We start from the raw sequence: 16,565 nt of genomic DNA on the forward strand, positions 1-16,565 counted from the left end.
AAACAACTAAAACCAAGGACAACAAAAACAGAAAAGTAAATTTCATCATAAAGAAACTAGGTAACAGGCTGGCTGGTGTGGCTCAATTGGTTGAGCACTGTCCCATGCACCAGGAGGGCACAGGTTCAATTCCCAGTCAGGGCACATGCCCGGATTGCAGGCTCCATCTCCAGAGGGTGGGTGTGCAGGAGGCAGCCGATCAATGTTTCTCTCTCATCATGTTACTATTTGTCTCTTTTCCTCTCCCTTCCTCTCTCTGAAATAAAAATACATATTCATATATTTTTAAATAGGTAATATTTACATAACTTAAATGTATGAAAAAGGGCTACATAGGGCAGTGAAAATTACAGTGAGAAAGGAGGATACACACTGCAGATTACAGACAGATGTCAGAGAATAGAGTTTTCCAAAGGAAAGAGACAGAGCATATTCTGAGGGGTAATAAAACCAAACTCCCCACATTTAAACAAGCATATGAAGACTGGCTCCGTAGATCTTGTGAAACTTGGCCAATAACAGGGCAATGGCAAGGAAGGCGAGGTTGAACAAAGAGACTCAAAGACATATCATCTTTGTAAGACATCAGTCTGTCTGGCAAGATGACAAATTGCCTTTATTAGTTGAAGAAGACTAAATCAACCCAGTGTCTTATTTACACACAAACACTTGTATATCAGATATGGCTTTACTACTGAATTAGTGAGACTGCCTGCCAGTCCAGGCTATTCATGGGACAACTCAAAATACTTGTTCGGTATCTTAATTTTCTAGCTCTCCTCCTATAATATCCTTCCAAAATTAGGTTTTTTAAAAAAAACTCCCTTTATTCAAATAAAAATAAAGCAAAACAGGCAAAAGACAATCAATTTTTTGTTTTTTTGGTTTTTTTTAAAATATATTTTATTGATTTTTTACAGAGAGGAAGGGAGAGAGATAGAGAGTTAGAAACATCGATGAGAGAGAATCATCGATCAGCTGCCTCCTGCACATCTCCCACTGGGGATATGCCCGAAACCCAGGTACATGCCCCTGACCGGAATCGAACCTGGGACCTCTCAGTCCGCAGGCCGACGCTCTATCCACTGAGCCAAACCGGTTTCAGCAAGACAATCAATTTTTTAAAAAATAGTGTCAAAATAGGGGTAAAGAATACAATAAATAAAACATAAATAAAATGGAGAACATGTACAACAGGATTCTGCCATAGAGTGAATTAAAATTGTAACCAAATAGCTTTCCATGAAATATAATAATTTAATGGGAAAAAATCTATGAAACGAGTTCACAGAGATACAAGGGCTCATGAAAATGAATATACAAAGGCTCAAGAAAATGAGACAATGGGAGATGAAAAAATGGACCACAGAGATAAGGAAAGCAATAAAAAAGAAAACAAAAACCACCAGAGAAACAAAGATTGCCAAAGTAGTAGCAGAAAGGAGATAAGAAATAAGGACAACAAACTGGAAAACAGACAAATCAAAACAAAAAGACCTAAAAGTTTAAAATGATTATGGAAATTACAGAGATGAAAGAAAAAAAGATGCAACATAATGCATACGTTGTGTGTAGAAAAAAAAAATTAGTAGAAAAATGAATTAGGAAAAAAAAATCAAAGATAGTACTCAAAATAACTTTCCCAAAACAAAGGAGGTTCCAAACTATCAATTTAAACGAACATCAAATCCCAGGAAAAATAAACACAGATCAATCAACATATTTTTCAAATAACTAGATTTCAATAGTTGGAAACTGTATCCAGTATGAACAAAAAAATTAAATTAATCATAAATATTAATAAAAGTAGGCTGGCTTCAGATTTTTATACTGCAACATCCAACCCTAGAAACAATGGGACAATGTTATAGATTCCTCAGGAAAAGAAAGGAAGGCTCAATGATTTCATGCTGAATCAAACTGTCCTCCCAGTACGAAGGGGATAAATTTGTTCTAACACATAAGAATAGAGAACATAACATAACTCCCATAAAACCTGTTTTTATCAGCTTCTCATGAAGCCCAGTAAAAGAAGGTAAGAATCAATTTTGAAGTTGTAGGATAATTTAATCCAACCCAGAAGAAATAAGCAGTTTGCCTAAAGCCATAAAATGAACAGTTTTCCTGATATCCTGCTGGCCCTGTCCTCAAAAACTTCAGTTGATAACAAGAGGCCAGAGGATGAATATAATGTAGAAAAGACTGAATTTAGTTTTCAAATTGAGAGTGAAGGAAATAAGAAATATGTGAGATGAACACATGACTAAACATATCTGTCATAATGTGTGTTTCTACATAAATCTTCCTACCTGAGAACAGCCTCATCAAGCTCTTGTGGTCTATTAGTTGCACCCATTACAAGTACTCTGTCATCTCCAGCAGACTGTACCTATAAGCCAAAAATATTGTTTTCAGTACTTTTAGAGAAAGTAGTAACAAAGTAAAACATAATAAAGATATCTGTATCTCTAATTTGGATCATTTAATAGGAAAATATATACATTAAAATGTTACCACATTAAAAATATCAGAACCAATACTTACACCATCAAATTCTATTAGAAATTCAGTTTTTAGGCGTCTACTAGCATCATGTTCTCCTTCTCTTCTTTCACACAAAAGGCTATCAACTTCATCTAGAGGAAATACAAGGATAAGACTTGAATTAAAAGCCAACCTATATGAGTTATCTGAGATTAATCTAGTTTACTACTTCAATTATTAATACAGTGGGTCCTACTCAATTCATTAGATAGTCTTTAACGTTGTTTTTCTTGAAAACTTTTTCCTTTCCAATAAGCTTTCCTATAATACCCCTTGTATATGGAGAGGGAAATTTCACAAAGGGTCAACTAACTTAGTAGGTAAACATGTTCTTACCTATAAAAATTATTGAAGGTTGAAGTTCTCGAGCCACAGCAAAAAGAGCTCTCACCAACTTCTCTCCTTCTCCCACCTAAAAGAAGGCATTACACATTATCACATTCATACAATGTAACATTATTCCAGCTTTTAAAGTTTCATGATTGAAAGTCTAGAACCTAGGAATTTAATTTCCTTTCTTTACAATAACCAAAGATTTGGTTTAAGGAATTGGGAAGAGGGTACCGGAGTTTACTGAAATATCCCTTATAATTTTACAAAATAGGTCATTTATTTATTATTTAATACAGTCTGGTAAGTACTATAAAAATAAAATATATGTTTTGCTTGAAACTGCATTCCTAAAACTTGAGAATGAAATAGCTTTTAGTCAAAGGTAAAACAAGAGGGAAGAAAAAGTAAGAGAGGAGAGAACGATGCTGTACATATTCCTTTAACCCTAGATTGCAGGCCATGTATCTATCTATACATATAAAGAGGAAATATGCAAAATAGGCCAGGACGCCGTAACGGGTCACGACCTGACAGGAGGAGGTTGCATGTGCAGGTGAGGCCCAGAGCGGAGACGGAGACAGAGACAGGGTGCCCTGGCTCAGGCGGGCCTCCTGGAACCGGAGCAGACATGGACAGGGATGGGGGGCCGGCCCGCAGCCTCCGTGGCCGAACACAGGCCCAGAGAGGAGATGGTGGGCCCACCTCACAGGGAAGCAGCGCGGTTCCCTCCCGCCTCCCGGCTCCCGCGGAAGTGGCCTGGCTCCTTTCTGGCTCCCATGGGCGCTGGCGGCTCGCTTCCGCCTCCCGTGGAAGCAGCACGGATCTCTGCGGCGTGCTGCGGTTCCCACCTGCTCCCGCAGAAGCGGTGGGCGGCTTACTGCGCGCGATATTGCGTGATGGGCTACTAGTATTTATATAAAAGCAGGTAAATTAGAAAGTGCTCTACTGAACAAAACTTGCTCTATTAAGAACATCTTGAAAACTTATTCTCACAATATCACTATCAATTAGTATCAAAATATTTCTAGGTAGTCCAGGAGGTCTATGTACACCTCTTAAGAAACCATACTAAAACCACTTTATTCACCAAAGCATCTAACAAAAGGATCATGAGATTTGGGGTAATCTGTAAAAACTATCCTGTCCTAGGTGGCATCTATTCTTTTTATTGAAAATTTCATTAAGAAGAAAAAGAAAAAAGATCTGGCCCCAGATTGGAATTATCAAAACAAATATTCTTGTCCTGTTCTCAGATGTAGGGTCTCCGAGGTTCTCCAGGGCTCCCCTGCGGGCCAGGCTTCTTCCTTGAACAGAAGCCTGAATTTTGGGGTCCAGCTGTGTAAGCTATTCTCCTTTGCTAGCAATTGGTGTTGGGGTGTCATGTGATCCGGTTCTGGCTAATAAGACCTATGGGAAGTCTCTCTGGCAAAGTTTCCATTTGTTAAGGGGGAAGAGAATGAGGGGAAATTCCTTCCTGCTTGGGATGCTGTGGTGGAAGGTGTGATACTTGGCACCCAGCAGCCTCGTTGCCACTGAGGGGAGACAAGGTCAACTCTTGAAAGATGACAGTGGAGGTATTGACAGCACCAGGCTTTTCACACACTATCGAGTCACCAAGGGAAGTTTGGGAATTCCTGTTCCAAGATCTTGTTAAGGTGAAATAATTAATGCTTTAATTAATGGCACTGCCTTTTTTTTTTTGGCCCAAAGTTACCTAAATGATACACACTTTTATTCTTTCTTGCTCTAGAAATAGTTTTGTTTTGTGTGTTTTTTTGGGGGGGGGGAGGGGCAGGGGGGAAGTTGTTGTTTTTTAACAAGGCAAAAATTGGCCAGACTCTACTCATCCTGGTGTTTGTTTTCCAAACATCACTGTGAAGGATTGCGTTTCCTGAGTAACAAAGGTCTGAGCACTCGGTGGCCATGGGTTCCAATCCACTTCCTCCTCCACTAATCCCAAGGTGTGAAGATGCACTGAAAATGGCAGCTATAGTTCTGCTGAGTGATTCCCTGTGCCGGCAAGGGCTGACTGCTCCCACTCACTCCTCATTTGTCAGGCCCCTCTATCAAGTATGTGACGTTACTGTCCCCATTTTACAAGAGAAACCGAGGCTCAGAGCTTCAAGGGTGCAGGCTGAGAGATCACCTGTTATGACATTAACACTTTATGAATGAAGTAAGGCCTGAAGTGATACTTTAAGGCCTGCTCTGAATGTAAAAGCTAGATTGGAATCCCATTCTTCCAGCTTCCAAGACAGTGTTTATAAGGTGGATAAACCAACATTAATAACAATTTTACTAACAGAATTTCACATAGGAAACAAAATGTAACCAGGAAAAGAGGTATTGTTTTATAGTTACTTTTAATTACTTTACACAATTGAGAACCCTGCCAATATCTGATCTTGGATTTTTAGCCTCCAAAACTGTAAGACAATAAATTTCTGTTGTTTAAGTCAACCAGTTTATGGTACTTTGTTACACAGCCCTAGTATTTAACAACAATTCTAATTTTAAAAGAATTTAATAAAATGTACATGATTTTCTACTATGAAGAGTGATATTCATCATCTCTGAATAATAGGTATAAAACTCACAGACAAGTATTTTGGTGTATGGTATTACCATTTACATTTAACATTAACATTTAGACAGTAACTTAAAACATGAAAATACTGGAAAAAATACTCACATATTTTGAAGTTAAGCTTGCAGCACTTATATTAAAGAAGGTTGCATTAGATTCTGCAGCTACTGCTTTAGCCTTTAAAAATCACAAGGGCAAATATTATATTAGTTCCATAACTTGCTTTAAAATGGTAAATACATCTGATCAACTTAAGTACAAGAAAAGAATTTCTAAAAATATAAGGCATGAAACAGTCCCTAGTACTAGTATATGGCAATGTGTTCCCTTCTCAGCAATGAGCAAAAAAATCTATGAAGGGCTGTGCTTCTTTCCACTCCCTTCTTTTCCTAAGGGAAAACAGATAGGGAGAGGTAAAAAATAAAAAAAATAAAGGGGGTGTTATTCTCTTCCTAGTTATAGAAAGATAACTAGAGAAAGATAAACAGCTAAGAAAAAAGTTACTCTTTCCTTATTTACTTTTTCCCTCTAGAATACCTAGCTATGCAGAAGAAAGAGGTATCCACATCCTAGTAACTTTTGGCAAAAGGTAATTAGGAAAAAAAAAATCTGTTGTGTGTTAATTATACTTCAATTAAAAAAAAGGAAAAAAGTTTATATCATGTTAATTATTTAAATAAAGCTGTTAAGATAAAAAAAATCAAGGATTAGGAAGATGCTCAATATAGTAAGCTCTTCTAAGGTAAAAATGTTATTTAAATTGGGAAAATAATAAAAACTACACTATTAAATTTAATTTGCCCAAACATATTACTGAAGATAATATGTATGGTTTTCCATCTATTTTGTCATTGAAAACTAGTTTAAAAATTTAGAAAAGTATATTTTAACAAAAAGCAAGACATAGCCCTAGCCGGTTTGGCTCAGTGGATACAGCATCGGCCTGTGGACCGAAGGATCCTGGGTTCAATTCCGGCCAAGGACACATGCCCGAGTTGCAGGCTTGATCCCCTGTGCAGGAGGCAGTCAATCAATGATTCCCTCTCATCACTGATGTTCTTATCTGTCTCTCCCTCTCCCTTCTTCTCTGAAATCAATAAAAATATATTTTTAAAAAAGCAAGTCATAAATAGTAGACTCAGGTGACATTTATAATACTTCCAATAATAAAGATAAATTTTTAAAAAATCATAATAGATTCAGGGACAATGTAAAATTTTTCAAAATTATTAGCCCTAATATCTTAATAGAACATTCAAATTTAAAAAGAATTCTTACCAGCATTGTTTTCCCATTTCCAGGTGGACCAAAGAGTAACAATCCTCTGGCAGGAGCTCTAAGCCCTGTAAACAACTTAAACATATACACACAATTATGATTCTGAAGATACTTTTTCCAGGCATTTTAAAAATTATTTGTCATCTAAAAAGGACTATTTTTAGTAGCATCCTCCAAAACAGAGATGCCCAGAGCTCTAAAGAGAACACAATAAACTAGTATAATTATTAAAAACAGAAGAAAACAAAATAAAACCAAATCCTCATTGATCAAAATGAAAGCCAACTTGTTGAACAAGCCATATTATTGAACATAGGTATGCTTCTTTACTTCCTTTAGAAATCTCACCAAAATAATAGCAAATGAGTAAAAAGATAAAAATCTTCAAAAGAAAAAGAATAGAAGGAATAGGAAAGGAGACAACACAGGACACAACAAATGTTAGTAGATGGAAAATTGATAACGTGTGGTAAGTTATTTAGCAGAGCTGAGGGAGCTAAAATCTAAGTGCCTGCTTGTGGAGGGATAGCTAGATACAAGGAGCAAGTTGATCCCATATAATAAAAGCCTAATATGCAAATCGAATGACTGGCAGAATGACAGGTTGTTATGATGCGCACTGACCACCAGGGGGCAGACGCTCAATGCAGGAGCTGCCACCTGGTGGTCAGTGCACTTCCATATGGGGAGTGTCACTCAGCCAGAAGCTGGCTCATGGCTGGCCAGCGCAGAGGTGGTGGCAGGAGCCTCTCGCACCTCCGTGGCAGCACTAAGAATGTCCAACTAACGGTTTAGACCCAATCCCTTGGGGGCCTAAGCCTTTAGTCAGACATCCCCCGAGGGCTCCCTGCTGCCCCATGGTGGTCAGTGCGCTCCTACAGGGGGAGTGCCACTCAGCCAGAAGCCGGGCTCATGGCTGGCGAGCGCAGCGGCGGTGGTGGGAGCCTCTCCTGCCTCCAGGGCAGCGCTAAGGAGCAGCAAGGAGGCGGGCGGTAAGGAGAGAGAGGTCCCAGACTGCGAGAGGGTGCAGGCCTGCCTGAGGGACCGCCTCCCCCCAGTGCATGAATTTCATGCACTGGGCCTCTGGTATGAACAAAAAACCCTGGAAAAGCTCAGGAAGTGGAGGCATCAGGTACCAGAGAAAGCATCAGTAAGGTAGGCAGCCCAAAACAGAAATGATTAAAAGTTTGTATGAAGAACTGAACATATGTTCCTGTAAGCCTTTCCCCAGCCCCACCAACAGCACTTAGGCAAGTATTCCTCTTCCATAACCAAAGCAGGTAGAAGTTTTATTCTAGAGAAATTAAACCAGAGTCTCCAGACTCAGGGACATTGCGTTTAGCAAGAGTCAATGGTGAATCACCAGGCTGATAACACTTCAATTAATAGTGAAGGTGTATGAACCCCCCCCCCCAAAATATGTTTTTATTAATTCGAGAGAGAGAGAGAGAGAGAGAGAGAGAGAGAGAGAGAGAGAGATAGAAACATTGATGAGAGAGAAACACTGTCAGCTGACTCCTACACATTCCCTACTGAGGATCCAGCTGTCAACTGGGGAATGTGCCCTGACCAGCAATCGAACCAGCAACCTCTTTGTACATGGAATGATGCTCAACCAATATGAACCATCCTAGCCAGGCAAGGTGTTGAAGCATTTGAAGTGGGTGATACTCAACTTTTTAAAAAAATTATATAGCCGAAACCGGTTGGCTCAGTGGATAGAGCGTCGGCCTGCGGACTGAGGGGTCCCAGGTTCGATTCCGGTCAAGGGCATGTACCTTGGTTGCGGGCACATCCCCAGTGGGAGATGTGCAGGAGGCAGCTGATCGATGTTTCTCTCTCATCGATGTTTCTAACTCTCTATCTCTCTCCCTTCCTCTCTGTAAAAAATCAATAAAAAATATATTTAAAAAAAAAAAATTAAAAAAAAATAAAAATAAATAAATAAAAATAAAAAATTATATATATTTTTAGAGGTTTTAGGCTTACAGAAAATTGAATGGAAAAGTACAGAGTTCCCGTGTAACTCCTAACCTCCCATTTCTCCCATTATTAACATCTTGCATTAGTGTGGTACACTTATTTTAAGTAATGAACCAATATTGATATATTATTATTAACTAAAGTCCATAGTTTACATTAGGGTTCACTGTTTGTATCATGTAATCCACTATTACAGTATCATACATAATCATTTCCCTGCCCTAAAAATATCTACTGTGATATGAATTAATCATTCTAGCATAGCTCAAACATTTCTTTAATGCTACTGCAGATTCAGTAATAGATGATGTTACAGAAAATAATAATATATAACCCTTACCTCAGGCCTCAGAGAAGGAAGAATGACAATTTCTTGTAATGCTTGTTTTGCTAATTCTTGACCAGCTACATCATCAAATTTAACAGCCGTTCCACTAAGAAACAGAATTTCAATTATCTCCACAATAGAAATATGCTTCAGTTATTATAAAATACAGTTTATGGTCTATGAAACATGGTCATTTTATGTTAACTGTGAAAACTATAGGTAATCAGTAAAACAATCATTTTCTACATGTACCGTATAATTAAAAACCATTATAAGAACTAAATATGTAAATTAGACAAGTATTTAACTATTTCACTCATGATACATTTTATAAATAAGATTCAAAAATAGAAACTGTAAAACAAAATAGTTCAGATGGCAAAACTTACTTGTCTACAATTTCATTCATTATAAGGTTAGCGAGGTTACTGTCCACGTTCCTAAAATTCTTCAAGTCTTTCTTTTTACGAGCAGCAGTTGTAGGGGTTGAAGGTTTATTTGTTCGATTTGTTTTTGGTGTACTCTTAAAGGACACAAGTTGTAACGTGAAAATACAACCTAACATTTACACTTTTCACAAGTGAATTAACTTTAAAGTTCACAGATATTCAAAAATATAAGAAATATAAAATTTTTTTAAATGTATATTTACTCCAATGGTATTCACTAAAGAAATACATTTGGCATGCAGTAGGTTAATTCAGGATTTTATCCAGAGATTTAGTTACTGAAAGGTAAAAAGGCTCTATATCAATGCAATCATGTAATTTTGATCCTTGTTAGAACTGTATGTATGTTTAATGTTACAAAACATTTATATAGGTTTAAATAATTAAAAGAATAACGAAATTAAAATGAACTACATAGCATTATATAAAACTGGATAAGCAAACTAACTATAAATAAAGCCTAATTAGGATCAAAAGGAGGTAAAATAAGATATGCTTTTTAACAGCAAGTTGCCCTGATTTTTTTTTTAAAGAAAAATTATATTCAATTTTATGGAAACTTATCAATCCTTTAAGGTAGCGGTTCTCAACCTGTGGGTCGCGACCCCTTTGGGGGTCGAACGACCCTTTAACAGGGGTTGCCTAAGACCATCGGAAAACACATATATAATTACATATTGTTTTGCGATTAATCACTATGCTTTAATTATGTTCAATTTGTAACAATGAAATTGGGGGTCACCACAACATGAGGAACTGTATTAAAGGGTCGTGGCATTAGGAAGGTTGAGAACCACTGCTTTAAGGTATCATAAAGTACTTGTAATAAACTGAAGCAAGCACATCATGTTGAAATTTTTCTATTTGCAATTCTATCTCCAAATACCTTATGAGTGGCAGTTGCAGGACCAGGGCCCTGTCTCACTCCAGAAACCATGGATAAGCCACTGCAACTGGGTGCTCTGTGGTGGCCTGAAAGACCTGTGGATCCAGCTTTCATAACTGTCTTTGAACGAGGCAGCGAATTACTAGGGTGTGTTAAGGGATCTTTTCTTTTTGGAACTGCTCCACTTTCTATTAAGGAAATAGTAAAATCGCTATGGTTAGAAAATTTTGGTTTAACATTATAAAAGTAATAATAAAAACTAAGTAGCTCAGTTGGTTAGAGCGTAATACCCATATGCAAAGGTTGCAGGCTCAATCCCGGGTCAGGTCACAAACAAGAATCAAGCAATGGGGCCAGCTGAGAGGTCACAGTTTGATTCCCAGTCAGACCACATATACTCAGGTTGTGGGCTCGATCTCCAGAGTGGGGCCTGCAGGAGGCAGCAATTCAACGATTCTCTCTAATCACTGATATTTCCATCTCTCTCCCTCTCCAAAAACCAATAAAAAACATTTATTTGTTTATTAAATATTTTTATTGCTTTCAGAGTGGAAGGGAAAGGGATAGAGAGATAGAAATGTCAATGATGAGAGAGAATCATTGATTGGTTGCCTCCTGCATGCCCCACACTGGGGATCGAGCCCGCAACCTGGGCATGTGCCCTTGGCTGGAATCGAACCTGGGACACTTTAGTCTGCAGGCCGAAGCTCTATCCACTGAGCCAAACCAGCTGGGGCAAAAAATATTAAAAAAAAAAAATCAACCAGCCCTAGCTGGTTTGGCTCAGTGGATAGAGCATCAAACTGCAGACTGAAGGGTCTCAGGTTCAATTCTGATCAAGGGCACATGCCCAGGTTGTGGGCTTGAACCCCAGTAGGGAACGTGCAGGAGGCAGCCAATCAATGATTCTCTCTCATCATTGATGTTTCTATCTTTCTCTCCCTTCTTCTCTAAAATCAACATTTATATATATATATATAAAATTTATTTAAGAAATAAATAAAAATTTTGCTTGGCAGAAAAATATAAGGGGACCATGCACGTGGAATGAAGTAAAGAGACTCTAGACAACAACGGGAATGCATATAAGCTTTTTAAGGCTAGGAAATTTTTGCCGTTTATCCTGGTAGGATTATTAGGATCTCAAATCTGTACTTTGGAAGCTTAACTATTTATTGTGGTAAATTCTTACATTTCTTTCTTTTCAAAAAGTTCCTTATGAAAATGTCAGCGTTTCACAGCAGTGCTAAGAGAAACAGATAAAATATTTATCTCTACTTGAAATGTTATTTTAAGTCAGGTACAGGAAGAAATGAGAAGAGAAATATAGCTACTGATGCAGAGCTCTGAACTGGAAATCAAACCTAAGTGAAAAATCTAAGGGATCACTGAAACCACAGGGAAAGATTTCGTTAATGACCAACTGTCTCTTTCACCTATAGAAATCCACTTACACTAACTTTTCTCTATTGAAATCTTGTAAGTTTTGTATTACATATGAATAAAGAAGGCAGTGGTCTTACAGTCTGGACTAAGGGTGTTTCTTCCTTTTTTAAAAAAATTTACTACAATTTAAACAAAGCAATATTTACATCAATAAAATTTAAGCTCCGGACATGAAACTAATGTTGAATAAGTCACCAATAAAACTAACCAAGAAGTCAGAGAACCTAGGAAAGGAAGATTCTTCCCACCAAAACAAAATTTAAAAAGCATTTAATGTTCTGTAAGAGTTCATACCTGAAAGTTCATGAAAAACAAATTTAACCCATAATAAAAAATAGTACTCCAGTGTTTCTCCTCACTTTGTGAATTCAGCTTCAAATTTTTCTAGCAGGTATTATGATAAAACATTCATGTATAGCATACATGAAAACTGATTTATAAGAAAAATAAAAATTTATCTTACGAAAACACCTCTTCATAAAAACCTGGTTTAGCTACCCATGGAAAAAACTACAAAAGCTAAAAATACAATAGAAACAAAAGAATAATTTAAACTTAGAAAAATGAGTCTTTGTATTTTATAATTTCAAAAATTAGAGGTTGCAAAAAAGCACATTGATAATGGCTATATCTTATTTGTTACATGTTTATATAATATGAATGATAGGGATACTGTATTTTCAACATAGCCCTGTGCAAACAAAACACAATCAAAACTACCACTATAAAATCAAATCAACATTATCAGGTTAAGTGGGACTTTACTTTGCATGCAAACTTTATTATTTTACATGTTAGTTAACCTAAACCCACCTGACTGGAGCTGTCCATTACGGCATGTCAAGTTAGTACTGTCATTATAGACGTCTGTTTGTGATTTGGAAAATTGCAAAACTGGTTGCAGCTTCTCTATGCAACAGAGGGGGGTAAGAAAGAATAAACAAAAATAAAAAATACATAATGAACATAATGATACATGTGAAAATGAAAAATGAGTTAAAAGTGTTACAAGATTATTACATGATGAAGGGTCTTGCATTTTTATAAAATTCTCCTAAAAATATAATTAGTAAAAACTCAGACATTAAAATAGCATCAGAAATTAACAAATGAATGGCTATGTTAAAAATATGCCTTATTCAGGTTTGGTAACCTGAGGCAGTTCCATATCACTATTATCACCAGCAAATATTTTCTGAAAATCTAGTATGTCCAAGTCATTGGGTAGAAAGAGCAGCATGGAGATAAATAAATGAATATGGTTTATACCATCCATATATTTATTAAATACTAGAGGCCCGGTGCACAAAATTCATGCAAGAGAGGGAGGTTCCTCAGCCCAGGTTCCTGCAACTTCTTGCAATCTGGGACCCCTCAGGGGATGTCCGACTGCCAGTTTAGGCCCGATGGCTTCTAACTGCTCGCCTGCCTGCCTGATCGCCCCTAACGACTGCCAGTTTAGGCTCATTGGCTCCTAACCACTCGCCTGCTTGCCTGATCATCCCTAACTGCTCGCCTGCCTGCCTGATCACCCCTAACCACTCTGCCTGCCTGCCTGATCACCCCTAACTGCTCGCCTGCCTGCCTGATCACCCCTAACCACTCTGTCTGCCTGATTGCCCCTAACCACTCTGCCTGCCTGATCGCCCCTAACCACTCGCCTGCCTGCCTGATTGCCCTAACTGCTCGCCTGCCTGCCTGATCATCCCTAACCGCCTCTGCCTCGGCCCCCGCTGCAGCAGCTTCGTCCCGAAGTCAGGAATGATGTTTGGCTGTCCGGTCTAATTAGCATATCACACTTTTATTATTATAGACTAGAGGCCCAGTGCATGAAAACTCATGCACTGGAAGGGGTCCCTCAGCCCAGCCTGCCCCATCTCACAATCCGGGAGCCCTCAGAGGCGGGAGGCGACTTGGTGATCAGGGGAAGGCGACGCCCCATCACACCTCTGCTGCTGCCACTGCCGGCAGCGCAAGCCTTGGCCGGCCCTGGTTACCTGAGCCTCGGGCTTGCCTGTGCCTCGGGCTGGCCCTGGACAGCTGGGGGGCTGAGGGGACTGGGGGTCTCTGGAGGCATGCACATGGAGCGGCTGGGCCAGCCTAGGGGCAGGCCGGGCCTTGATGCGCGCCTGCCTCTCCTGGTGGGGCTGAGGGGACTGGGCGCTGCCATCTTGTGGCTGTGGGTGCTGCCATCTTTGAGGGCGGGGCAGTCAATTAGATATTTCCTCCTTACTGGCTGTAGGTGCCGCCATCTTTGAGGGCAGGGCAGTCAATTAGCATATTCCCTCTTTATTGGCTGTGGGCACTGCCATCTTTGCAACAGTGTGAGGGTCAATTAGCATATTCCCCTCTTTATTAGATAGGATAATTGGCAACTTACAACACAAATTTTTTTTAAAAAAAGAGATTGTATAGCATAAAAGAAAGAGAACATTAAAAAGGCTTTCCAGAAAAAGTGAGCTGTGAGTTGGCTAGGATTTGAAAAGATAAAAAGAAAGGACATTTCAGAAAAGAACGGTACTTAAAATGACACAAAAGGAAACTACAAGGAGTGTCTAAAAAATGCCATATTCAACTACCTTAACACATGTCAAGCAAAAGATAAAGGCAATAAAGCAGAATGGCTAAAGCATGCTTCAGAACTATGTGTTCAATACCTTACCATTTATTTGTGCACACTTGTATCAGTAGTCTCCCTTTATCTGCAGGGGATACATTCCAAGACCCCCAGTGGATCCCTGAAAGCATGGATAGTACCGAACCCTACATACACTATGGATTTTCCTATACAAACACACCTATAATAAAGTTTAACTTACAAATTAGGCACAGTAACAGATTAGCAGCAATAACTAACAAAATGGAACAATTACAATATACTGTAATAAAAGTTATATGAATGTTGTCTCTCTCTAAAAACTGATCTGATCACTGAGACGGCTACTAAGTGACTAATAGGCAAGTAGCAAATACAGTGTGGATGTGCTGGACAAAGGGGTGATTTACAAAGGGACAGAGTGAGAAGACTTGAGATTTCATCATGCTTTTCAGAACAGCATGCAATTTAATTATACACTGTTTCTTTCTGGAATTTTCCATTTAATATTTTTAGATTGCAGTTGACTGCAGTTAACTGAAACTACAGAAAACAAAACCGTAAGGGGAGAATTAGTACTATACACAAAGATTATCTCTAAAAAGGATGCAGAGAACCTGAACCAGTTTGGCTCAGTGCATAGAGCGTCAGCCCTCAGACTGAAGGTCCCTGGTTCGATTCTGCTCAAGGGCATGAACCTTGGTTGTAGGCTCAATCCCCAGTAGGGGGCGTACAGGTGGCAGCTGATCGATGTTTCTCATAGAGTTTCTAGCTCTCTATTCCTCTCCTTCCTCTTTATAAAATCAATAAAAAGGATACAGAGAGCCAAACTGGTTTGGCCCAGTGGATGGAGCGTCGGCCTACGGACTGAAAGGTCCCAGGTTCGATTCCAGTCAAGGGCATGTACCTTGGTTGTGGGCACATCCCCAGTTGGCGGTGTGCAGGAGGCAGCCGATTGATGTTTCTCACTCTCTATCCCTCTCCCTTCCTCTCTGTAAAAAAATCAATAAAATATATTAAAAAAAAAAAAAGGATACAGAGAAACTGGTGACAGCAGCTGCCCCTGGGGAAGGGAAAGGAGTGGTTGGAGAATATTATGGGATGATTGATTTTTATACTTAAACTTTTGTGGCATGTGCCTGTATCACCTATTTTAAAAATTAACCTAAAATATAAAAGGATTATTTCAATTCTATCCCTACTTCAAATAACAACAAATTTTCTCTCATGATCTAGGTCTAGGCCTACCTAGCACCTGAAGCTTAAGAGGGTAGCAGTTTGAAATTCCTTGCCACCCTACATCACTGCTGCACTCTTTTTCCCCATTCAAGTCAATCAATACTGCTAGTTGACAAACATCCTGCTCTACCACTTACTAGCATTAACTTGCTTTAGCTTCAGTTTTCTGATGGTCTCAAGGATTAAATAAAATCCTATATAATAAAAGCCTAATATACTAAGTGTCCAGTCGTCCGCTCAACCAATCAAAGCATAATATGCTAATGATATAATAAGGCTGCTCAACCACTCACTATGACATGCACTAACCGCCAGGGGGCAGTCGACTGGTAAACCAGTTGCTATGACGTGCACTGACCACCAGGGGGCAGATGCTCCAACTGTTAGGTTAGCTTGCTGCTGGGGCCCGGCTGATGGGTGAGCGAGACTGGCCGGACATGTCCTGGAGCGCTCCTGAGGTCCCTCCCCGGCTGGTCAACCTCCCACATTCCTCCAACGTGCACCGGTGGGGTCCCTTAGCCTGGCTTGCACCCTCTTGCAATCCGAGACCCCACAGGGAATGTGGGAGAGCTGGTTTCAGCCTGATCACACAGGCCAGGCTGAGGGACCCCACTGGTGCATGAATTCACTGAGTATATACATATATACATAAAGTACCTACCCTATGCGTCAGTCACAACAGGGGCTCAATTTTTACATTAATATTGTTGAAACATTCCAAGTTATCATAACTGATTATTTTCTTCAATACTAGAAAGTCAATGAATACATGCACAAATATACCACATATATACTAACTCTCCTAAACTTCCATTTCTTTTTTTTTTTTTTTCTTTTTCTAAACTTCCATTTCTATGGTTAGACAAGTAGGCATCATGCTTGGTTTATGGTATACC

The 16,565-nt window shown here is 39.0% G+C and overlaps 1 protein-coding gene across 11 annotated transcripts in view; it reads right to left on the minus strand.

Moving 5' to 3' along the window:
* SPAST (spastin) overlaps nt 1-16,565 on the minus strand; it is a 48,256-nt gene that overhangs the window by 18,240 nt on the left and 13,451 nt on the right. For 8 of the 11 annotated variants that reach the window (XR_004971890.1, XR_004971889.1, XR_004971891.1 and 5 more), the window contains exons 4-12: nt 12,648-12,743; nt 10,389-10,576; nt 9,443-9,576; nt 9,066-9,159; nt 6,743-6,817; nt 5,570-5,641; nt 2,881-2,956; nt 2,545-2,636; nt 2,310-2,389 (exon numbers count right to left, since the gene is read on the minus strand). Coding sequence is in view for 8 of the 11 variants with exons in the window: in XM_036334943.1 (XP_036190836.1) it covers nt 2,310-2,389; nt 2,545-2,636; nt 2,881-2,956; nt 5,570-5,641; nt 6,743-6,817; nt 9,066-9,159; nt 9,443-9,576; nt 10,389-10,576; nt 12,648-12,743 (907 nt within the window). In the remaining 3 variants the exon portion in view is untranslated. The remainder of the gene's footprint in view (nt 1-2,309; nt 2,390-2,544; nt 2,637-2,880; nt 2,957-5,569; nt 5,642-6,742; nt 6,818-9,065; nt 9,160-9,442; nt 9,577-10,388; nt 10,577-12,647; nt 12,744-16,565) is intronic. The other 3 variants (XM_036334945.1, XM_036334942.1, XM_036334941.1) reach the window with 1 other exon arrangement.

This window comes from Myotis myotis, unplaced genomic scaffold (assembly GCF_014108235.1).
Source record: "Myotis myotis isolate mMyoMyo1 unplaced genomic scaffold, mMyoMyo1.p scaffold_m19_p_14, whole genome shotgun sequence".
NCBI classification, from domain to species: domain Eukaryota; kingdom Metazoa; phylum Chordata; class Mammalia; order Chiroptera; family Vespertilionidae; genus Myotis; species Myotis myotis.